This window comes from Macrobrachium rosenbergii, chromosome 1, assembly GCF_040412425.1.
Source record: "Macrobrachium rosenbergii isolate ZJJX-2024 chromosome 1, ASM4041242v1, whole genome shotgun sequence".
Classification (NCBI taxonomy): Eukaryota; Metazoa; Arthropoda; class Malacostraca; order Decapoda; family Palaemonidae; genus Macrobrachium; species Macrobrachium rosenbergii.
In genome coordinates, this window is record NC_089741.1 from 25016492 (window position 1) to 25041455 (window position 24964).

The 24964-nt window shown below is 35.9% G+C and overlaps 1 protein-coding gene across 4 annotated transcripts in view; it reads left to right on the forward strand.

Moving 5' to 3' along the window:
* The window catches only part of LOC136843759 (broad-complex core protein isoforms 1/2/3/4/5-like), a 105963-nt gene that overhangs the window by 71693 nt on the left and 9306 nt on the right, over positions 1-24964 (forward strand). For 3 of the 4 annotated variants that reach the window (XM_067112557.1, XM_067112471.1, XM_067113467.1), the window contains exon 5: positions 23466-23597. In XM_067112557.1, coding sequence (XP_066968658.1) covers positions 23466-23597 — 132 coding nt within the window. Of the gene's footprint in view, positions 1-15961; positions 20720-20804; positions 21594-23465; positions 23598-24964 lie in introns of those variants that run through there. The other variant, XR_010854809.1, reaches the window with a different exon arrangement.

The following is a 24964-nucleotide window of genomic DNA, read 5'->3' on the forward strand; positions in this document are numbered from 1 at the left end:
AATGGAATAGAAGTGACAAATGTCTTTATCTCGGTAAAACAATTCGTCGTAGCCGCAAGTATTTAGTTACTAGGTCAAGCACCTAAAGATATACGTGAGTCTATTCATCTCGCTTGGAAAGATGAGGTGTCTGTTACATAATATATTCAAGCGGGAGAACGATAACGTAGTACTGAAGTGCATGAGTTACTGTAATTCGACCTTGGTTAAAAATCATCACACGTGTCTATAGGCCTAACGATAGGATTTTGTTTTTGAGACCATTCAGTAACAACCGAAGCGCGCCAAGCGCGATTACTCCATATATGAAAGCGTAGTTTCGTATGTTACGAAAAATAATTCAAATTACTTGAGAATTTGTTACGTTTTCTTGGCTAAGTCTTTGACATAGACTCGCTCACGTCATGATCCTCTTTTTACTTCGTCCATTGATTTGCATATGAATAATATACATATTTTTAGACAGGGTAACTTCTGTCGTATTGTAAATGGAATCCTGTTATTTGACTAGTACGAAGATGAATCATTCACGAAACTGATTGCTTCATACATCAAACAAGGCTTACCAGCAGTGTGTTGATGCCACCCACAAGTAATGCGACATTCCCTTTTATCTTGCACGCACTTTGGTACTTCTCGGGTATTAACATTATTACGTGTTTGGAAGATAGTGATTTAACTTATAGTTAAAGCGCTTGTCATTGTTGTTGATGAGGAAATGACCATTGAGCGTTATCTTATTTTTCTGTGATAGAAATCTGTTTTGTGAGATTTTGTCTCTGTGCATTGATTGATAGTCTCAAGGAGGTTTTTTTTACAACTTTCCAGATTATATTTAGTTATATATCTTCGAAATCATGTATCTTGTATTGCATGTTAATAAACAAATTAGAAGGGAGCTCTCTCTCTCTCTCTCTCTCTCTCTCTCTCTCTCTCTCTCTCTCTCTCTCTCTCTCTCTCGTAACCTGGATCGTGGATGGTTGGAAAGCCGGAGCTGAGGACACCCCCAGATAGTCATTGCTGTTGGTTGGCTGGGAGTTGCAGCTGTCGTCTCCTCCTCTCTCTCTCTCTCTCTCCCGCTCTCTCTCCCTCTCTCCCTCCCTCTCCCTCTCTCACTCCCTCTCCCTCTATCGCCTTCCTCCCCCTTCCTCCCTCGCTTATCAACCCACCCTCTCCCTCCTACTCTTCCTTCCGCTCCGTTAACCTGCATGTTAAGAATGAGCAAATGAGTGAAGCATTGCTCTCCTCTCTCTCTCTCTCTCTCTCTCTCTCTCCTTCGCCTCTACTTACGTAGAACAGGTTTTTATTTATTTATTTTTTTTGGTGAGAGCAGATGCATATATACATACAAACAAACGTTCAAGGTAGACACCGCGGTGTTTACACATTTCATTGGTATTCGTATATGAATCATGTGCGCACGTATGAGTGAGACACCTTTTGGTGTCCCCACTCTTTGAGAAGGGAAGGCACACTATATATATACACACACACACACACACACACATATATATATATATATAATATATATATATATATATATATATATATATATATATATATATATATATATATATATATATATCTACACCATCATCCCGGCACGGGGGCGAAGCAGTGTGGTCAAGTCACTTTATTTTCTTTTCACCGCATAATGCCTTGGTGGGCGGAATGTATTCTGTCTTGGGGGAACGTGCGGATGCCATAGAGGACCTCAATAATTCAGAAGCTTCAGGAAAGGAGGTTATTTATTTCCATTCTTTCAGAGGCTTGTCTGCCTCCATCTTCAGTGGACTAAATTTGTGTTTTCTGAAGCAATGGATACTGTATGTATACATACATATATCACACGATATATATATATATATATATATATATATATATATATATATATATATATATATATATATACATACATACATCACACTATGGATTTTCCTTTCAAGTCCAACTAGTGCCAGTTTTGTCAACTTAAAATATACATGAATTATTTCATTCTCTCTCTCTCTCTCTCTCTCTCTCTCTCTCTCTCTCTCTCTCTCTCTCTCTCTCTCTCTCTCTCTCAAGATTAGTGCCGACAGGAACCATAACATACCACTTCACAATGAAAGATACACTGAGAATCTCCGGTATATTTTTGCGAAAGGTTAATATTCTCTCGTAACCATGTCAATGAAAATCGAATTAATTAGTAAGCATGCGATACCTCTTAATACTTGTAATTAGATTGTGATCAGAGTTCTTGATAATCAACGGAATGGAACGGAACGTGGGGGTGTAATTTGAGATGTGGGTGATTGTTAAAGACTCGTCTAGTCTTTTCGGTCGTGATTGAAAAGGGTTGGGTCGATTTAGTCATGACAGAGAGAGCTAGGTGTGAAAAGAATGACGACCGATTTATAACAGGACCCTCTGAGACTTTTGGGGTGGGGGGGTCCTAATCTCTCTCTCTCTCTCTCTCTCTCTCTCTCTCTCTCTCTCTCTCTCTCTCTCTCTCTCTCTCTCTGATAGGAACCATACCTGTCAGTATTATTCTTATATGAACTCATTTTAATTTTTTTTTTTAGTTTCATATTTGATTTCCACTTTGTAATAGGTCTCTCTGAGACTGTGAGGTTTCTAATCTCTCTCTCTCTCTCTCTCTCTCTCTCTCTCTCTCTCTCTCTCTCTCTCTCTCTCTCTCTCTCTCTCTCTCTCTCTCTCTCTCTCTCTCACAGAAACCATACCTGTCATTATATTAGTCATGACAGAGTGCGAGCTGTGAATAAAATAGCAACCAGTTTTTAACGGAACCCACTCTCTCTCTCTCTCTCTCTCTCTCTCTCTCTCTCTCTCTCTCTCTCTCTCTCTCTCTCTCTCTCTCTCTCTGACTGAAACCATACCTGTCATTATATTTCTTCCATGAAACTCCTTTGAAATTTTTTGTTTAAGTTTCCCATTTAATTTCATTACGGCGTCAGTGACCTAGATGTTGCGACGCCAGTTTCAGTAATCGTAAATCGATCAGTCATGATATCGCCAGAATCCGTGTTATTTTTATATTCATCCGTTTAGTGCTTTGTAATAAGCTCCGTCCTGTTTTATTTTTTATTGTCTATTGTATTTTATTATTTGTTTGTAAGTGTGGTCCGGCTGCAATTCAGCGCAAAAAAAAAAAAAAAAATTGGGGGGGAATTGGTAACTCGAGTCATTCGTTTGTATATTTTGATAGCTTAGGATTTTCGTTAGATCGCTCTCTGTTCCCCGATTGTTAATCGTAACCGGGTACATTTATTTATATTTATAGTTGCTAGCTTTTATCATTTAGCTTTTATAATTTTTTAGTTGTTGTTATGGTTTTGCATCTGTAGAAGGTAATGTACTCGTGTGCATCCAAACACGCTCACATTCACATGTTTATGCATGTGTGTATGTGTGTGCGTGGGTATATATGTCTGCATCTATGGTGATTAAGATGTTAGACATAGCCCTTTTCCACCTTAGCCGACAAAATTGAGTGTCCAGTAAAAGGACTGACCTTGTGTATGTGGTTGGTGTCGGCCCCATCTGCCATTTAAAGGTATTTCCTATCCCAAAGGGTTCACAACCCTCTACTGGGTACTTTTGTCCGATTTTGGTTTTAATTGTGGAGTATTTTGAAACTTGTTGCGTTGAAGTCTCTCTCTCTCTCTCTCTCTCTCTCTCTCTTCCCATCCCCGGAGGGATGGAACCGTTCTGTAAGTAAATCTCATTCTCTGCCATTATTGATGGGAAAAGCTCAAGTTGTTTTTAAGTAAAAACAATAGCAGTTTTCATTTCTGTAGAAAAACTTCTCATATCTTAAAAAAAATGAGGTTCTCATTTCTGGAGAAAAATGAAGTTCTTATCTCTGAAGACGAAAAAAAATTCTCTTTGTTGAAGATTTAACGGTGATCATTTGGAGGATTGAATAGAATTATTTTCTTCGCTGAAGTTAAAAAAAAAAAAAAAACTGAAAGTTCTCATCTCGGTTGATAAAAAAGTTCAAAAGTTCTCAATCCTGAAGATATATAATTCTTAAGCTTTTAAATGAAGGAAAATTAGTGTTTTTGTTTATATAACTCTTAAGTTTTTAAATGAAGGAAAATTAGTGTTTTTGTTTCTGAAGGCTAAATTTCTCAGCTGTCGAGTTTCAGTGTGAAAAGACGATGGTGTAATTCTCTCTCTCTCTCTCTCTCTCTCTCTCTCTCTCTCTCTCTCTCTCTCTCTCTCTCTCTCACACAGAAACCATACCTGTCATTATATTAGTCATGACAGAGTGCGAGCTGTGAATAAAATAGCAACCAGTTTTTAACGGGACCCACTCTCTCTCTCTCTCTCTCTCTCTCTCTCTCTCTCTCTCTCTCTCTCTCTCTCTCTCTCTCTCTCTCTCTCTCTCTGACTGAAACCATACCTGTCATTATATTTCTTCCATGAAACTCCTTTGAAATTTTTTGTTTAAGTTTCCGATTTAATTTCATTACGGCGTCAGTGACCTAGATGTTGCGACGCCAGTTTCAGTAATCGTAAATCGAGCAGTCATGATATCGCCAGAATCCGTGTTATTTTTATATTCATCAGTTTAGTGCTTTGTAATAAGCTCCGTCCTGTTTTATTTTTTATTGTCTATTGTATTTTATTATTTGTTTGTAAGTGTGGTCCGGCTGCAATTCAGCGCAAAAAAAAAAAAAAAAATTTGGGGGGGGAATTGGTAACTCGAGTCATTCGTTTGTATATTTTGATAGCTTAGGATTTTCGTTAGATCGCTCTCTGTTCCCCGATTGTTAATCGTAACCGGGTACATTTATTTATATTTATAGTTGCTAGCTTTTATAATTTAGCTTTTATAACTTTTTAGCTGTTGTTATGGCTTTGCATCTGTAGAAGGTAATGTACTCGTGTGCATCCAAACACGCTCACATTCACATGTTTATGCATGTGTGTATGTGTGTGCGTGGGTATATATGTCTGCATCTATGGTGATTAAGATGTTAGACATAGCCCTTTTCCACCTTAGCCGACAAAATTGAGTGTCCAGTAAAAGGACTGACCTTGTGTATGTGGTTGGTGTCGGCCCCATCTGCCATTTAAAGGTATTTCCTATCCCAAAGGGTTCACAACCCTCTACTGGGTACTTTTGTCCGATTTTGGTTTTAATTGTGGAGTATTTTGAAACTTGTTGCGTTGAAGTCTCTCTCTCTCTCTCTCTCTCTCTCTCTCTCTCTCTCTCTCTCTCTCTCTCTCTCTCTCTCTCTCTCTCTCTCTTCCCATCCCCGGAGGGATGGAACCGTTCTGTAAGTAAATCTCATTCTCTGCCATTATTGATGGGAAAAGCTCAAGTTGTTTTTAAGTAAAAAAAATAGTAGTTTTCATTTCTGTAGAAAAACTTCTCATATCTTAAACAAAAAATGAGGTTCTCATTTCTGGAGAAAAATGAAGTTCTTATCTCTGAAGACGAAAAAAAATTCTCTTTGTTGAAGATTTAACGGTGATCATTTGGAGGATTGAATAGAATTATTTTCTTCGCTGAAGTTGAAAAACAACTGAAAGTTCTCATCTCAGTTGATAAAAAAGTTCAAAAGTTCTCAATCCTGAAGATATATAATTCTTAAGCTTTTAAATGAAGGAAAATTAGTGTTTTTGTTTATATAACTCTTAAGTTTTTAAATGAAGGAAAATTAGTGTTTTTGTTTCTGAAGGCTAAATTTCTCAGCTGTCGAGTTTCAGTGTGAAAAGACGATGGTGTAATTCTCTCTCTCTCTCTCTCTCTCTCTCTCTCTCTCTCTCTCTCTCTCTCTCTCTCTCTCTCTCTCTCTCTCTCTCTCTCTCTCTCAAAACTGTCCAAAATCTAAGGGGAAATTGAAGGAAGGAACTATAATCGATTTAAAAAAAATAAAACGGGATTTACACTGTAAGGCGTCATTTTATTTTGAAGTACAGTTTTATTTTAAAATATGTTGCATTATGTGAACCAAATTGTATATTGAGAGACTGAGAAAATTGCGTGATGGCGAAATGATTCCTTTTATTTTTCATTCTTTAGCTTTAAGTACAGTTACATGCATATATATATATATATATATATATATATATATATATATATATATATATATATATATATATATATATATATATATATATATATATATATTATTCTTTACCAGAATGATTAATTGTATTGTACGAATCTCAATATTAACCGTATCGTACGCTTGCACCGATGCATTGGGTACAACAACGAAGCAGATTTAAAAGTGCAGATTTTCCTTTCATTATCTGGTAATTCTCCACCGACATGAGGTAAACCACATTATGCCTTTTTTTCTTCCTTTTTTATAATTTTTTTTTTTGTTTTGGGGCTGAAGCGACACAGTCCTTTCTTTGGAAGCCATGCCCTGTCCGCGTCCCGCAAAGACAAGATCGACTTGTTGCGTTAAGGTCTCTGAAGCGGAGTTTCTCTCTCTCTCTCTCTCTCTCTCTCTCTCTCTCTCTCTCTCTCTTTTTCTTTCGCTCATGATTTCTTTTGGACTGTTGGCAATGAGAGGCTTGATCTTTCAGTTATGAAAGTTCTTTGAAAGAATTTACTTCGTGCATTTTCTCTCTCTCTCTCTCTCTCTCTCTCTCTCTCTCTCTCTCTCTCTCTCTCTCTCTCTCTCTCTCTCATGAGGCAGATTTACTTAAACCAAGCGTTCCTCTTTTGACTGACGCAGGAAAGTGCGTACCTGAATGTCGACTGTTGTGGGTTGAATGTAGAATTATAGAGAGGGAAGGGAGTGATGAAAATACGCCAGGCATAAGTGGTTAAGACTGATCGAAGTGCATTAAAGAACACCTGATACTGCATTTCTCTCTCTCTCTCTCTCTCTCTCTCTCTCTCTCTCTCTCTCTCTCTCTCTCTCTCTCTCTCTCTCTCTCTAAACGTGAAGCCGAATGCCGAACAGACGAGATTGTTGTGATTGCTCTTAACTTTAATTTGTAGCACATTTTGTGTTAGAAAGGCGAAGTAATGCTATACTGAAACAGACATTGTCGGTGATGGCAATTTCAGTACTCGTTATTCGTTGAAGTCCCTTAAAGCTGACAAACAAAATATCTTGATAAAACAAAAAAGTGTGGAACAGGTATGGATTTTAATGGAAATCGGATGGATTTTTTTTTTTTTTTTTTTTTTTTTTACGACTCGTATTATGCGTATTATGGGGCCAAGTTGGTTTTTGTTTTGGAGCTGTTTATTTTGAGTGCAGATGAAAATATGACAGATTTTTACGATTTAAAGTATATGTGGGACTGATGGGATTGTGCTGTGTTTTGTTATTAAAAAAAAAAAAAGATTATGGGACCAGATTGCCATTAGTTACGGAGTTGATTTGAGGCCAAAATCACCAAAGAATTTTGACGTTTACAAAAAAAAAAAAAAAAAAAAAAAAAAAAAGCACCCGGTGGGCTTTGTTGTGTTGTTATTTTGATACAAAAAAAAAAAAAAAAATTGGGGACCAGGTGGGCTGAGAGTTTCCGTTCTGTTTTCAGGCGCTGTTGGACGGCTACCGGCGGCACTGCCCCGTCTGTGGCAAGGGATTCGACCAGCCCTACAACCTGCAGAGGCACATCCGGACGCACACGGGCGAAAGGCCCTTCCCTTGTCCCTTCTGCCCCTACGCCGCCTCCGAACGCTCCCACCTCAAGTCGCACGTGGCCCGCAGACACCGCCTCCTGTACGCCACTTGGGCCGAATAGCTCCTGATGTATCATGCAACGGTGCTGACATACCTCGGCAGCGTCAGGAGCAGGCGCGGCGACCCCTCCTCAGACTACATGAGATGATCACTCCTGACGAAGTTGAGGTCGCTCCTGACGAAGTCGAGGTCGCTCCTGACGAAGTCGGGATCGCTCCTGACGAAGTCGAGGTCGCTCCTGACGAAGTTTAGACGTTGATAACAAACGATGGTCAGGACGGAAACTAGGTTTTATTTGGTAGATAACTATGCAGTTAATGTAGTTCGATGATTCATTTTCGGTTCTGACGTAGAGGGCTGTGTGCTGCACCAGCCTGTTTCGGAAACGAAGCCAAAAGGCAGGGAATCGGACAGCGTCATGTGGAAGGAGGAGGATTGTTGCCACGCATTCGCTCGCTCTTTCTCGCACGCAAAGTTAAACACACGCAAAGTCAGAGGACGACCTCCCCGCACCTCCCTACGCTACCATACCCGCCCCCACCCCACACACCTCTTGTCTGTGTGCGTGGCACGGCATATATATACTAGTTCGCTCTCCGCTTCGCCTACGTTAGTTGCTGCACTCTCTCTCTCTCTCTCTCTCTCTCTCTCTCTCTCTCTCTCAAAAGCTTCGAGAAGGCTAGTGATCCTATATATATACAGTTTATATATATATACTTTTTTCTTGTAAAAAAAATCATTGAGGATCTCCATCGTCGGGTCACGGTTGGCTCTTGAAGCTTTTTTTTTATTTTTTTTTTCGTTTTTTTTTTTAAGTTGTTTGTTCGGAATGTTTGGGGGGACGCCGGAGCTGTAGGAAGAAAGAATGGAAACGAACAGCGGTGAAAAGCGGCCACCGTCACGTACGAACGACAGGCATGCACACACACGCACACACACACTCACACACACGCACACACACACACATTCAGGCGCAACTGTGTGGAAGTCGGGGCCGCAGAAGTCGAACGTCGCGTGTATTTTTTGGCGCACGCACATATGTAGCAGCTGCACGCAAGCGTGGTTTAACGAACGCACACACTCACTCACACGCACTCACACACGCACAGACTCACACACACACACACTCACACACACACACACTCACTTACTGGGGCTCCCAGAATCGATACTTCCCCTTTCCTCAATAAGCTCACCGTTTAGCTCTTGGCAAAATTTCATTACTGATAACTGTAATAAATTGTTTTGATAACTTGAGTTATTAAAACATTATTAGTTATTAAAACGTTAATAGTTATTGTAGGCATATTTATTGTTGTATTCGTTTTATCTTGACTGGGTTGCAAGGAGTTGCAAGGAAACTACTTTTATAATCTAGCATACTATACACAGTCTTGTTTCCAACTAGAGATACTATCAATCGTCAACAAAAGAAGGGTCAAATAGGGTCACTCCTATAAATAAATAAAACCTGATATAGACAAGGAATTTGTGTGACTTTATATATAAGTTTTATTTTCGTTTTATGGCATACAATGGCGAGGCCTGTTTTTTGTGAATTGTATTTAGAAAGTTTCCCTGCCTATGGCGGCTAAGAAACTGTATTAGGTATGTCTCAGATGTAGCGACTAGAATCTCTCTCTCTCTCTCTCTCTCTCTCTCTCTCTCTCTCTCTCTCTCTCTCTCTCTCTCTCTCTCTCTCTCTCTCTCTGCTTTCCCCGTATCTGGTTTCACACGACATTCAGTCTGTTGTTAATTTTCGTTTTGCTATATATATATATATATATATATATATATATATATATATATATATATATATATATATATATATATATATTTTATCTTTCAGTACGCATGTACGTGATCTGAACAAGACAAGCGCATGAAAATGTTTTCAAGTGATTATGACAAAACTGATCTTTGCCGATGCGCTTTGTAAACATTGAATATTTGATAAGTCGGAGGCTATTTCCAGATTGTTTACTCAGTTTAAGATAACAGAATGCCGTGAAAAATCTTCTTAACATTTCCAGTATCTGAGTTCTAGTGTTTTGTCTTCCTGCTTCATCAGAGGTGTATGTTGTAATACATTCTTTTCCACTGGTCGCTCCTCAGCAGCATGTTTTCCGTAGTGTGTGCGCTTATTGACACGTTCTTGTTTGTGAAAATGTATATTTGAAGCAAGTGCCTTCAACCCTGTTTGTTATCCGCTGGGTAACCCGTCCCACTTTTAAAATTTTGCCTCTTCTCAGCAAACTCCTGTCTTCTGTGATGCGTGGATCACTTTCTCCGAAGCTTTTAGCTTTCAACATTACCATCATAGATTTGTAAGGCCGTATGTTGTGTCTTAGTCATGGGAAATCGAAGTGTGACACTTGTTATCTCTCTGTACTTCGCAGTGAATTGGTGAGCTCGTCTCGTCATCGGAGAATCGGGGATTTCGAGATTAGATTAGCTATCACGCGCTTTGCCGAAGATCGATGGCCGCTGTTATGGACGCTGTCCTGTTTGATAGATTGTACGGATCACTTTGACGAGTCTTTTGAACATTTTGATGGCGATTGGAAGCGGCGTGCGTTTATTTTCCATTTAGAGAAAAGTAATTGCGTGGTCGCTTGATCCATTCCACGGACGTACCGTATGTTGTAGCCGTCGATGATTTGACGATTTCCGTCTCTGACCATCGTACGCGAAATACAAACATTCTCTTATCTCTAATGGATGTTGTCAGTTTGTATTGACGCGGTTGAAACGTCCCTGTTATTTACCTGCCTCCTACGCCCCTCGACCAGCTTGTCCTATAAGGGACTTAGTATTAAGAGGAGGGCCGCGTTATTTGCAGTGTCAGCGCCGTTGCATGATATTACATATCCAGATCAATATAACATTTTTGTTCTTGTGCAGACCATTGAAGAATATTTCCCCCTCCCGAGATGATTGCAAACCTAAGCAAAGGGTTGCTGCTGAAGTGCTTATGCAAAAATGAGTACCTGAATATACGTGAAATGTGGAGGTTCACCTCTAGGGAAAGTGCTTGAACATATGTATAACTCGTGGTTATAGTCCGGAGTGTTACCCAAGTACTGGTACACAAGTCGGAATCATACTGGAAGAACAATTTCGAATCACTATCTTCAGGCATCTTAGTGTCTTTGTGTGTTCATTATTTATAATGGGTAATAAAAAAAACCCAGGTGTTTGATAAACGGAAGTTGTATGAACTTTCGGTATCCCCCCCTCCCCTCTTCCATGCGGAATGCTGATGAACCATTTTATTGGGAAGAGTATCCATTCTTCCTTGATGTGGAAGGTTTATAACATTGTTGTGAAATTTTCGTTAACCTCTATTGGTGGGAAGGTTTAAAACCCAGCCCCGACGTGATTGAAGGCTGATGAACCTGTTTTGGCATAAAAGGTTGATAAACATTTGATGTGAAAGGTTGGTAAACCCCTGGCATGAAAAGTTTATGTCTTGGCATAAAAGGTTAGTAAGCCTCTCTTAATGTGACAGACTGGTAAGCCACTTGGAGTGAAAAGGTTGATAAACCTCTCTTGGCATGCAAGGTTGATGAGTTTGGTATGAAAGGGTTGAAAAGCACGAAAGGCTCTTTTGGCATGCAAGGTTAAATAAGCCTATCTGCGTGAAAGGTTCATAAGCCTGTCTTTGCCTGAAAGGTTGATGAGCGTGTCTTTGCGTGAAAGGTTGATAAGCCTGTCTCTGCGTGAAAGGTTGATAAGCCTGTCTTTGCGTGAAAGGTTGATAAGCCTGTCTTTGCGTGAAAGGTTGATAAGCCTATCTTTGCGTGAAAGGTTGATAAGCCTATCTTTGCGTGAAAGGTTGATAAGCCTATCTTTGCGTGAAAGGTTGATAAGTCTATCTCTGCGTGAAAGGTTGATAAGCCTATCTTTGTGTGAAAGGTTGATAAGCCTATCTTTGCGTGAAAGGTTGATAAGCCTCTGGGCATTATATGCTTATAAACCTCTTTTGTTATGAAAGGCTGATAAACCTTTGATATGGAAAGTCGATAAACTTGATAAACATTATTGATACGAAATGTGGAAACATTTTAAACCAATAAGGTTTGTCGTACAAGGATGATGAAACCTTTCATTGATCTCTCATGCCAGGTTAAGATCGAAAATTCTACCTTCAATAACCAGAAAGTCTCGGCAACCTTCCGCAGCAGGAAACGAATATGACGTCAGTGGCAATGAAACCTTCCATAACGTGGAAGACTGATGAACTCGCCGTTGACGCGAAAAATGAAACCTCCATCTTTGCGAGACATTCCGCATTATGGCCTTGAAAAAATATATATATAAATAATCACAAGCAGCCGTTCAAATTCAGTGTATTGTCGCTTTATTCCAAGACTTTGTGAGCTAGAGACCAACTTGGGAAACCGCATAGGTCTCATCATTTCCAAAGTTATTGCACTACAGATGTTAATAGCAAGTATTTATAAGAACTTAAATATGATGTTTATATTTTTCTCCATATTCTTAGTGTTGCACAGTATACTCTTTGTAAGAGAGGCAGTAAACTTACTGTTGCATTAAGTAGGTATTTATCTCTCCAACTATAGCAAATGAAGTTTTCTGGTATCGTAATTATAAGCTTATTGTGAATATGAAGTTAATTGCTTTTTCCCCCATAAACATTCTTGTGGTTGTATAGTGTTTCTTTTGGTTAGTATTATTATTTTTTTTTAATGAAGAGAACCACTCTTCAGCGGTCGGAGAATATACCATACCTAATAGTGATTGTAATAGTGGTTAAAATCTATGAAGTTTCTTGTGTTTCAGTTTCATTTGAACTTTGTTTCGCTGGTCCGTATAATAGTACTGACTTCTTTAGAGTTGATGAAAGTTTATTAAAAACCATTTTTATTTATTGTGTCGAAATGTAGTTCGCAACTCATGTCATCATTGTGCATCTTCGGCGAAATCCACTTGAACCAATTTCTGACACCACTTTCTTGATTAGTTACCCTAATTTTAAAATTTTATGCCACGTAACTTTAGAGTCTATAATTACATTAAGGATTATTCAAAACCGTTGGTCGAGAATCGTATCCGAGATGGTTCTCGAACGTATTAGTAAGTCACTCTGTCCGTGGGGGGTCTGCGGTGATGCACTTCGTTTAAAAGAAAACGGTGATTACAATCGTGCCTTCGTAAAGGTTATTTAAATAATGGGCGTAATTCTTGTAAGTTTATCGATGTTTTGGGGTGTACGTGCAGTATTACCATCGTATATTATCCACCTTTCGTTCGTAAGTTTCTGAAGTACACGGGAGGGAATTTTAACCATGGTGTAACCCTTTCGTTTAATTTCTTTTCCATTCTCAAAAATATTGAGTAGTACAAGTTGAGATCAGGGCGTTTTTCAGGGGACGTTTTATCTTTTAATTCGTAGGCGGCGTGTGCAAGATCACTGCGTCTTTTGCGTATTAATAACGCTTTATCATTATCGGGTACATCGTGTTTAGAGGCCAGCATACGCTACCTTACAGGGATAGCATAACCAAACCTTCACTGACATCGTCATTGAAGGAAGTGGGTGGGTGGGTGGGTTCATGGGAATTGGCGTTGGGAGAACTATCCTGTCTCGTGGGAATTGATAAGAGGAGGACTGCTCTATTTTGGGAGACTACTGAGAGCGTTCTTCCGTTTTTAGGGAATTGCTTTCTGGGGAACAGTTCTGTTCTGGGATGATGCTTTAATTGGAAGTATTTAACAAATTTATTCTCATCACTTAAACCGTTGTTTACCGCACTTTAGTGGCTAAGGATAACATTAAGACAGTTTACAGTACAGGTATTTAATATGATTTTTTTTTTTACTACCACTTCATGGTTTTTTTTTTTTAACATCATGCTGTACTAGTGTGATGTTAATGATAATCTTATCCAGCTGTGGTACTGAAGTGACAACTGTCCATTTAGTCTTATGTATTTATATTTGTGTACATACATACATAAATGCATTTATCTATCTATCTATCTATCTGTCTATCTATCTACCTATATATATATATATATATATATATATATATATATATATATATATATATTGTATAGTGCATTTGTGTATTGTAATTACATGCATATATACACATGAGATGTGTATGACTATTCGTTTCATCTGTCCAACAAATTCAGTGGGAATGATTTACGTGTCATGGGCTCTTCAACTAACTTTCTTATATGTATTTATTGGTTTGTAACTTATGTGATTCTTTCTGTGGGTTATGTAGGAAATGACACAGATTAAGCAGAAATTTATATATGTGTAAAGTGTTATCATTGTAAAAGATGATTTGTCCAGTTACATAGCATAGGAAGAAAGATGTTGACAATTTGTTGTTTAACTTTGAATCTAGGAACAGGGAGAGATATTGGATATACAAGAGAGATTTATACTATTATGAACCTGCTTTGTTTGTAATGGTCATTAAAATATGTTCGATTTTGATCACACTTCGTGTTTCTTTTCATTCTCCTAGTCCCCTAGTTAAGAGGTTTGAGTCGTTTGATGGGCTGAAATGCTATGATTTTAATTGCGAGTTTTTGAAATCTCAGGGCAGTGGGTAGCTTGGGGAGGGGAGGGGTGACGACTTGATGGTGCAGAGCATGGCTGAAGGATCATTGAGTAATTGTAATGGTGAAAACTGAGAAAATTCACATATTGAGATTATTTTATTAAAAAAATTTTTTGAAGGGGGTCTTGGTACCCTAAAGCTTTGCAATCTAGATAACATACCAAGTTTATTTTATATATATTTTTTTTTATTTCCATGATGCAGTTCATCATGTTATAAAATTATATAGCCAAATTAAAAAAAAAAAATCAAAGATAGTTTGGTGTCACATATTTGCATATTCCATGATTACGTAGTTGCATGATTGTTCCTTGTTGATCTCTGTGAGAAAATTATTTATTACCTTAAAATTCTTTAGCAGAAATTCAAATTTTATTTATGAAAAAACATTGTGTATTAGTCATGCAGAAAAGTGGACTGGGTTTAAAAATAAAAATTTAGAAAATTATTTTCACCCTAATATTTTTCAGCAGAAATTCAAATTTTATTCATGAAAATTGGACTGGACTTGTTCAAGCCTATGGGGTTTGATGTGAAGGAAATAAGCAGTCTGAAAGTACAGATACTCTATTTTATTTGTCAACACAAAGTATTTTAAATGTCCACATGCCAGAATTAACAGAGAATATAATAGGAAATGTAAATCAGGCCTACTTGGAACAACTACTGGAAACAGAGTCATCCATAACATGGAAAGAATATAAGAATTAGCTGTGAAGTTACTCATTAAGCGCAACTGGATACTCACTCATTGAAGCCTTCTTATTGAAAAGAATTCACTAAATACTGTACTTGCAATGTGATCGCCTATAAACACACACACACACACACACACAAAATAAAAAAAAACTTATGAAAGCAAATGTTATTGGGAAAAGATGTAAAGTTTTTAATCTTCACAAAGTTGAACTGTAGATGTTTAGTTAATTTATATGACATAGTTTATTAGGTTCACCTTTGTTTTCATCTTTCAAGTTTCTTTGGTGGTATGGTGAGATGGATAAAGTGCATCAAAGGACTATTTTACAGGTAGACTCTTTCTTGACTGAAGTTTGACTTACGACAGAGTGGTTTCTTTCACTCTCACTGTCTGACTGATTTATACAGTACCCAGATGTTTTTATCATCTGCTACTTTCAAAGAATATGCAGTTTATGTATAGTGAATGAAATGCACAGACTGAAAAATTAATAATGGAGAAACAAAGTAGTATGCATAGTGTACACTAGAAGAAAATTCCTTTGCACAGTAGTTAATATAAAAAAGTGGAGAAGTGTTGTTATATCTGGTGTGCACAATTGCAACATCCCTTGTATAACTTGAAACATCCCCTGTAAAATTGTAGCTTATTTTCAAAGCAGTTTTGCATGAACTCGTTCATTTTATTTTTATGAGGCCTCATTTAGACGGGTATTAAACAAAATTTAAGTGAATTGGCTATTTGTAACTTTGTGCATCACAACACAAATACTTGATTTAATTTCTAGTAATCACAGAAATTTTTGAAGAATTTTTTCCTATTAAGAGCGTGACCATGATGTCCTTGTTAATAAGATATATCAGAAAAGGAATTTATAAACAATTTAGACAGACCATGACATTTACAGTTTATTCTCAAACTTTTAATTACTTATTCATTTGACTTGATGATATGACTGACACAGGACTTTATTATATTTTTTTGTAGAGTTGGGAGAACGTTCGCGCAGCTGCTCTCATTCCCGTGGTGGAATTACGCCAGCCTGTGGCTGCAAGCACACCCACAAGCATAGCATCTTCCTGCATCTCCACCAACACGGCACCCAAGACGGCAGCTATGCCTCCCATGGTTCAGGTTCCATTTGGTGGCACTTTCTCCCCCTTTACAGCTTGCACACCTGACCTGTTGGCAATGGCGACTGGTGAGAAAATGGCCTTTGTTTGTCCAGTATGTGGAAAACAGTTTGGCCAACCTTACAACTTGCGCCGTCATCTCATAACCCACACTGGCGAGAGGCCGTTTCGTTGCCCCCATTGTAACTATGCTGCCTCTCAAAATGTCCATTTAGAGAAACACATCCGCCGGATTCATGTAAATAATTCAAGCCAAAGTTCACCTACGGAAACCGCTGCAACATCTTCTGGTCCAGCCCATGCCTGGATGCCCGAGCCAACAGCTGTTACTCCCTAAAAGCTTGTAATGTAAAAAGTTTATGCTTTTCTTTAGGTATGGTATACTTAATTTTCCAGGGCAGTCTTGTTTTCGGGTGAATCAGGCAAAGCATTAATTTTATTTTGCCTAGTTTTAGTTTCAGCATACTGATTGTAGTTGTGTTGAGAAGAGTTTGATTAATGAATAGAGTAAAACTTCTGTTACTGAGTTGCAGTGAAAGTAGACCTAACTATTTTGCAGATATCTTTTAGTTGTACTGTAGTAGGCTAATTTTCTTAGTGGGTACAGTATTAGTGTTTGCACGTGATGAGGTTTTTCAGATATTCAGTCCATGTAAATTGCGTTTTTTAATCATAAATTTCAGCAAAAATTCATTAGTCAAAATAACTAAAATTTTGTTTAAAAAAAAAAGGTGAAACTTAACACAACAGTGTTTAATTGTTTTTCTTGGATTTTGATAAAGTAAAAAATATACAAATGTATTTAAACTGGAAAGGGTACATGGGTTATAAGATAAGGTTAGTGTCTTTAGTTACTCCTAATTTATTTGTTTATATATATACAGAATAAGAGTATTTTCTTTATTTATATAGTTAACTTATTCCACATTTATTTTATAATTATGTAGCTGTATTAACATAGAGGATTATTTATATTTTTTGTATGTTGGATGGAGTAGGATAGGTTATTTAAGGTTGAAATGCTGTCTGTCTGTAACTTCGCTCATTTCATTTTTTGAATGCAGTGCCTTCTTATTTCAAATCCTTATTAGTCATAAAATCACAATTTAGTTAACAAAAAGGTCAATTTTGCCCAAACTCATGAATTTTTTTATTCAATAGGATCAGGTTTGCTTACTTTTCTGTCAGTGATACAGTTGGTTGTATTGAGACTTGTATCTTTTAGTATTACACACCCTACTGTAATTGTTGGTGCAGTATATTAGGACTAGGAAAAATGACCGAAATAGTCCTCAGGCAGTAATGAATCTTTAGAATTTAACTTGAAAGAGACAGATAACATGTGTAATTTATAACCTTTGTGGTGGTGGTTTTACTATTTATATTTAGTCTTCAGCTTACAAATGAGTGTTATTTTTGCACTGTACTGTACTTGTAAACATAAATTTCCTTTTTATATCACATAGGTTTTTTTTGCATTTTCATTGTGAAAATGTTTTACACTGCTCTTTTAAGGAAGGTTAACATTTTATTTACTTTTTGTAAACTTGTGATTAATATTTTTACACTACATAATGTAGTATGTGGAAAAGATGGAATTCCTCTGCATAAGTTTTTAGAATAGGCAGATTGAATGACCCTTGTTAATAGCCACTACAGTAGTTTATTATCTGTATATTAATGGAGTTCATTACTGTTCTGTATTTATTTAATTTAAAGAAGTTGTAAATTTTTTTAACATTTTTCTTTGAGTAAGGTAGGTTACTTTTCATTCTATGTCTGTAGCCATGTCATGTTTCCTAAATTTAACTCCTCCATGTTTATATTTGTATGTATTATAACTGTAAGGAGGTACAGTACTATATTTTATAATATATAGGTAAGGGTATTAGGTAGTGTCCTTAATTTAGAAGGCATATATTTTTACACCAGTGAGATGATGTGATTTTAAGATTGTGAACAGTGAGCTACAACTTCCAAAATATGTTTACAACACAGTATATTTTGTATAGTGATGATATTCTTATACTTTTTGTAAATATATATGCGTATAAATTCATATTAGTTCTTTTAGGTGGTGACATATTAAAAAATATGAAGTTAAATTCTGATTGATTTTAATTAGCTGAATAATATTTGGCAGTGCAAATGTTAATATTTAGCCCCAGTGATGTTTCTTTTATTTATTTTTTGGCAAAAAGGTTATGAATAATTTAGTTCTGTGAAGCTGTAGAAGGTTTAAAGTGTCATTTTATATTAATTTGAGGCTTTTGTAACAAAATGTTTTCCTTTGCAAATATAGGCACAGAACGCTGTGCCTTGCTTCATACTGTTTTGAGTTATGAAGTAGCACACTTAGTATGGCTACCTTTTAGGTACAAGAGCAGGAACTTTTTAGATTATTGAAGCTATACTTATAGCATTATACCCTTAACCGTCTATGCACGCTCATTTTAGAAATTTACAGTCGGTGTTTTGCTGCTGACAGTATTCACTCTTAATCTTTGCTGAACTGTTTGTGTTTTTTGTTTGAAATTTGTTAAAATCCAGCAAAAGTGTTTTGTAAGTAAGGATGTATTATACAGGCTGTACTCTGACCAGAATATCTTATTGCCTATACTGCACTAGGAATTTGCATATCGTCATGATGGAAATACAGTCTTGTAAAGCTAATACGTAGTTAACAGTTTCCAAAAACCCAAATTGAGTGTGGTTTTGTCATCAAATTGTACACACTGGCATTTATGTAATGTTCTTTAATGGTAGTGTTCTTTTATTTATTCAGGAAAAGGATTATAGTACACAATACATGCACACTGAGGATTTCATTTTGAGGGAACACATCTGAATGCAGTATAGAATAGAGTAAAATCTGGTTTAGACCTTTACTTGGGATGAAACTGTGAAAATTAGGATGAAAATTAGAGAAAAACAAGGCTAAAGAACTCGACAGCTAGTTGCGAAGGGACCACAATATTTTAACTGTTGTTAAAATATTGAACAGTAGATAACAATACTGCCAAGATGCAAAGAGTAGCTGCAGAAACATGTGAATGGATTGTACAAGATGTATGTTAGGAGGTATCCTTAAGCAGGGGTTCGAGTACACAGCATGGGGGAATGTACTCACATAGTATTGAATTGATGTGGGTCAAATTGTAGAATGGAAGGTATTCATTGGTTGTAAATAGCTAGGTTGGAGTTTGAAAAATGTTGGTACTGCATTAGCTTCATACACATATGAAGCATATGGGAGCATTTGAGGTATCAGAATTGGATTTCTGTCTGGCATTGTTGGTACTGGAAATAATTCCGTATGAGGTGGGTTCCTCAGTCAGGTTCTGAGTTGTGTTCATTGTAGCAGTATATTCTCTGAATTTTGGTTTCAGTATTTCCAGTGTTTTTAAAATTTTTATTCGTTTATGCCTCTTGTCATATTTGTAGGAAGCCGGTATGTTTTTCAAGTCAAGGACAAGTATAGTATATGTGATAGATGTATTGTATAGGTAACAGGTATGGAACTAGACTGGCAACATTAGATTATTAAGAAAATAACAGTGCAAAAAGAAATTAGTACTTGAAGTTGTGTATAATGATCAGTGCAGTAAAGGAAAGTATTATAAAACACACAACCTTTTTCTTGGTAAGTATGGTTTTCCTCTTTGCCTTTGGGCCAGCCCTAGGAGAGCTGTTAATCAGCTCAGTGGTCTGGTTAAACTAAGGTATACTCAACTTGAGTGTTCAGCAAAATTTATTTTTCTTGTGAAGACAGTACAGTACTACTACGTAGGTACACAGGTTTATATGTGTATCTGGAGGCTATAGGTTATTTGTATATAACTAATAGTATATGATTTTATAATACAGTAGTATATAAATACAGTATATTTTATTTTGATATGTATAGGTACTCCTGTAATATTTTCATTGCTGTAGCAAAAGTATTCTTGAAAATTACAATAATTGTTAATGTTTGGTCACCACTAAGTAATAGTAAGTACAGTAAATACTTTACATGTACTGTATTTTGAAAGTTAGTTTTCCCTTGTCTTATTTGATGCTGGTGTTTAATCCAGTTTTCATTTTTTGTAATTTACAAAAATTGTCTCATGTCAAGATTTGATTGTGTTGGTCACAAATGGATGTTGAGAAACCCCTCTCTTTTAATAGAAGTAGTGGTATTTTTCCAGTTAGGAGGACAATTGCAAATTCCCATTGATATTTCTTTCCTCAATTTCTAAGACTTTTAAAGTGTGTGATACAGGAGACATAACAAAAAGCTTTTGAGAAGCTGAAATGCTTGAAAACTTGTATGTAACCTTTATACGCCAATTAATTTTCAGTATATTTACCATAACATTTTACTCAATAATCATAATTTGCAATGGTTAGTATTGTTATGCATTGCAGTACTGTGTATGGCACAGTACATGTTTTTTTGTTCACAGTTAAATAGGAAATTTGCAGTCATAATTAGGTTAAATATTCAAAAGATTCATTTGTAGTAAAATATTTATTTTTGGTTTATGTTCATTTTGCAGAAACAGGTATGCAGGCATAGGAGATTTTTTTTAAGAGAATAATTTAGTGATAAATCTACGTGAATTATCAGGTTGCACAGAAATTTAATGCTAATCCACTATTGTTTAACCTTTTGTGTTATTAAAATCACTGTTTAAATCTACGCGAATTATCAGGTTGCACAGAAATTTAATGCTAATCCACTATTGTTTAACCTTTTGTGTTATTAAAATCACTGTTTTAAGTGGCATTCAAAAAGAATCAAAGCTTAAAAACCAATTACTACACTTTTAAGACTTTAAAACTGGAGAATGTTGTGAGGCTGTGGTTGATTGTCTTGCAATTTTCAATTGGGTTGTTTAAGTAGCCAATAAAGTGACCTCACCACAAGATATTTTCTAAGCTACATTTGTCTACGTCCTGTAATAATTTCATTTCATATTTTGGTTTCTCTGTATTCATTGAGTGTTGAAAATTCATTTAGTAGTCATATAGGCCTTGCCTGTACAATAGCAAAGCAAACAAAGATTTGGAAATGAACATGGTGAAAATTAACAATACTTGTTGCAGTATCATGTTTTAAGGTGAAATTTCTGCCATGTATGCATATCTATGTTAGTGTAATTTTGCTTTGGAAGTAGATTTAAAAGCACGCGTAAACAGCAATAAGCTTAGTTTAAGTACGCTAAGTTGTATCAAAATGCACGTCATGAAAGTTTAGGTAACTGGGGTCTTTGTCTAAGCTTAGTACAAAAATCAGACACAAAATTTCTTCTTATCGAATCTGTGATGTTTATGCCTTCCATATTCCTAATAAAGTAACACTGAGGCCTTGAAATTTTTTACTCCCAAAACGGTCTTTGATGTTTTTATTTTGTGTGCGAGGTCTTTTGGAAAGGGATCATATTTTTGGTATCTTTCGTAGGATGCTTTATAGCTCATATGATAATAAAGATTGAAAACTTTTTATTCTTTAATTTTCCTGCAAAAATTATATTTTGTGTTTATGTAAAATTATTTGTATGGTGTATGTTTGTGATAAAATATTTTCCATTTTTGTATGAATATTCATAAGTATTACAGAATTATTTTTATGATAAGGAAAGGAAAGGAACATTTACTTATTAGAAAATTTAAAATGTGTTTCATTGTTCAATGGTAAGTGGAGTTCAACATTCCACTAAACAGTGATGCAGTATTTTATTCAGTCATAATGATTGCATCAGAAATTCCTAATAGCACATAATTACTATACAAAATTTCTTATGTATATTTGTCTAAATTCCTTATTTATTAGAAATTGATTTTTGGACTACAAGTTCTGTTTGTTTATGAAGATTAGTAACATTAAATTATGAGTTGAGCTTTCCTAGAAAGTCATAGACAAGTAGGAGTGTGCTGCATTTTAGTTATCCTAGAGGAATTAGTTTCAGGTGAAATATTCTCTAGGCAGGAATCAAGAGTACAGTAAACTTTAAACTCAAGGAACTTGAGTTGGTAAAAGTTATCATATACCAGACATGAAGTTTGATAAAATTAAGAAAATCCATGATTTACATAGAACACAGTACACTATCAAGATACTTATCAAATTTCATTTGGAGATTTCTAAAAAGCTCATGCTGTTAGCAGCCCATAGTTTAAGCATTAATGATTTATGTTACCATTGCATCTCTTTTTAATTATTTCATAATTTAATCTTGGGATGTATTTCCCGAGACTTATTCTTAGGCTTTTTGTGACTTTTCACCTGGTTCTTTCTCCTCCCTGTATTGGGTTTCATTGGATTTAATCTTCCTTTTTTTTCAAGGTGGCGTTTGAAAGGTAAATAATATTGGTTGCGGTTGCTTGCTTAGAACTGTTGTTATTAAATGTTTTAACCTCACTTGCTTTGCTAGAATAACTTCACTTTGATCATGGGAATAGATTCCCAGTTTGTATCAAGTTTTGTTTTATATGCACTGTCCCGGTATGCATTTTTGGCAACATTTATATTTAATATTAATCAACACTTTAAGTTCAGTGTGGGAATGTAGTATCTAGCTAAGATCATACTGGCTAGTCTAAATGCTAATGCTGTCAGCATTTTGTTGTTGATTGATTGATTAATAGCACTTAGTGTGGACTGCACCAAACTAGGTCATTTATTTCCACTACTTATTTTGTAGCGTACTTAAGTAAGTGAGTTGAGACTAGTGAATGAACTTTATAGTGATGAAGAGCATGTGTGAGACATTAGAAATGCATGTATGGCAGCTTGCCTAGTGTTTCCACATTTTAACTATATATTTATTTTTTGCATGTGTTGAACTGAAATGTTTTCCTTGGACCGAAAAGTCCCCAACAATTTTCTGCTACCAAATGCATTAGTCTGTAGTTATGAGGAGGACAAAGTGAAGATTAATCCTCTGGTTTGATTTCGTATGTTGACAAAGCATTTACTCATTTTTGAAAATATGCATGGGATTAATCTTTGTTATGTAGATCACCTGCATTTCATATTATGAAATAAGTACTCTAGTTGTAATAGATTCTTATAATAATGCAGTAATTCAATTCACGTTATTCTTGTTTTGTATTACGGATAATAATGCAGTAATTCAATTCACTTAATTCTTGTTTTGTGTTACGGATGTTTTTCAGTTACAGAAATGATTTCATGAAAGAATGATTCAACAACTTATAGTAAACCAAGTCATTTTATTTTAGATAAAGTAGTCAATTAAAAGCATTTGTTCTGTATATGAATACTTTTTCAATGTTTTAATAAACATACTACATTTCATTTTCGTGATAATCATCTGGTACGTTTATTAATAATTATTCCTGACCTTCAGGATGATGATGAAAATGATGGTGAAGATGAAAAAATGAATCCAAGTGCTGATGGTTCAGCTGCACCAACAACTTCTGCTGCTACTTCTGTCGGAAACCCGACATGTCCGCCACCTCTTACTCCCATTTCGCAGGTAAGGGTTTTTTTTTTTATTACTGTGCTTCTGATACTTCAATACTGTACCTATAAAGTACATAAGTCTTCATATTGAGATAACCTACCAAGAATTCTTTGGAAGTCTTGTCGTTAAATATAATTGTTTGAAACAAATAGGTTTCATATGTTCAGTCCCCAGTGAACTTCACATGGTTGCTATGCTGTTTGTTTATTTTCAAATGTTTAAAAATTTAATGAGGATACCAGACGTCTTTTATTGTAGACTAAACCATATTTATAATTAAAATTCGTAACTTTAAAATTGCACATTTTACGTAAGAGAATGTATAATTGAAAACTGCAATTGATATTACAGTTCTTCATAAATTATATTATGTATTGATTTTTCATTATACTTGGTGTTCAGAGACACAGGGCAATTGTTGAAACGCAGAGCAATATAATTATGATATAATGGAGCTTTTAGATTATTGCTGAAAATTAGCACTTGTGTATTTCCCATAGAGTATATCTAAACAAGAATATTCTGTGACAAGGCGTTCTATGAATGTTGCACAGATTGGGATAATATTCCAATCTGAGATTTTTAAAAAGTTCTGCTTACATAGTCTTGAATGATGGTCTTTGTTAAGTGTCTACCATAATACTGTAGAGTGTTTTTCAAGAGAAGGCATTGATCTTGACTATAAGGCAGTTTATAGGCATGCATAATGAGGACCACTGTTAGGAAGGTAGTTATTAGGCCACATTGCAGATATAAATTAATAAAATATTGCACTTGAGAAAATTAATCACCAAAATGCTGTTAAATAAATTATTATGGTGAAAAGCTACTGTGAAACCCACTACCACAGACATCCTGCAAGTAATTTTTATTATAGATGCTCTGGTTTTATGAGCTGTCAGCTGTGGAGAAATGGCTTAGTCCATCACTTCAGTTCCCTGAAGTACAAAGCATGCTTTTTTTTTTCTGCAAATTAGTCTCATTTATACATGGTTCCATTGAAGAGCAATTACTTTCCAAAATTCACATAATCAGTGGGTTCCGTTAGCAGTTATCAGTGTAAGTGAGCTATGTAAAGATGAAGTAGCCTTTGGCTCAGCCACAGCAGGCAAGTTAACTCTTATGGCAATTTTGCAACAGAGCAAATACAGTATACTGTTCTACTCACTGCGCTTAAGTTGTCCTTTTTTTCATCATCATTGTTCACCAATTTTAGTAGCTTCTATGATTATAGTTTGAACAGCTAGGAAATTTTCTTTTATCTTCATCAGTCTTGTAATTTTTGTGAATTGCACAGGCAACAAGTTATCAGACTTTTCTAAAATATGTCGTCTGTATTCAGTTAGTTGTTCATTTGTTTTTCTGAACATATTCTAGAA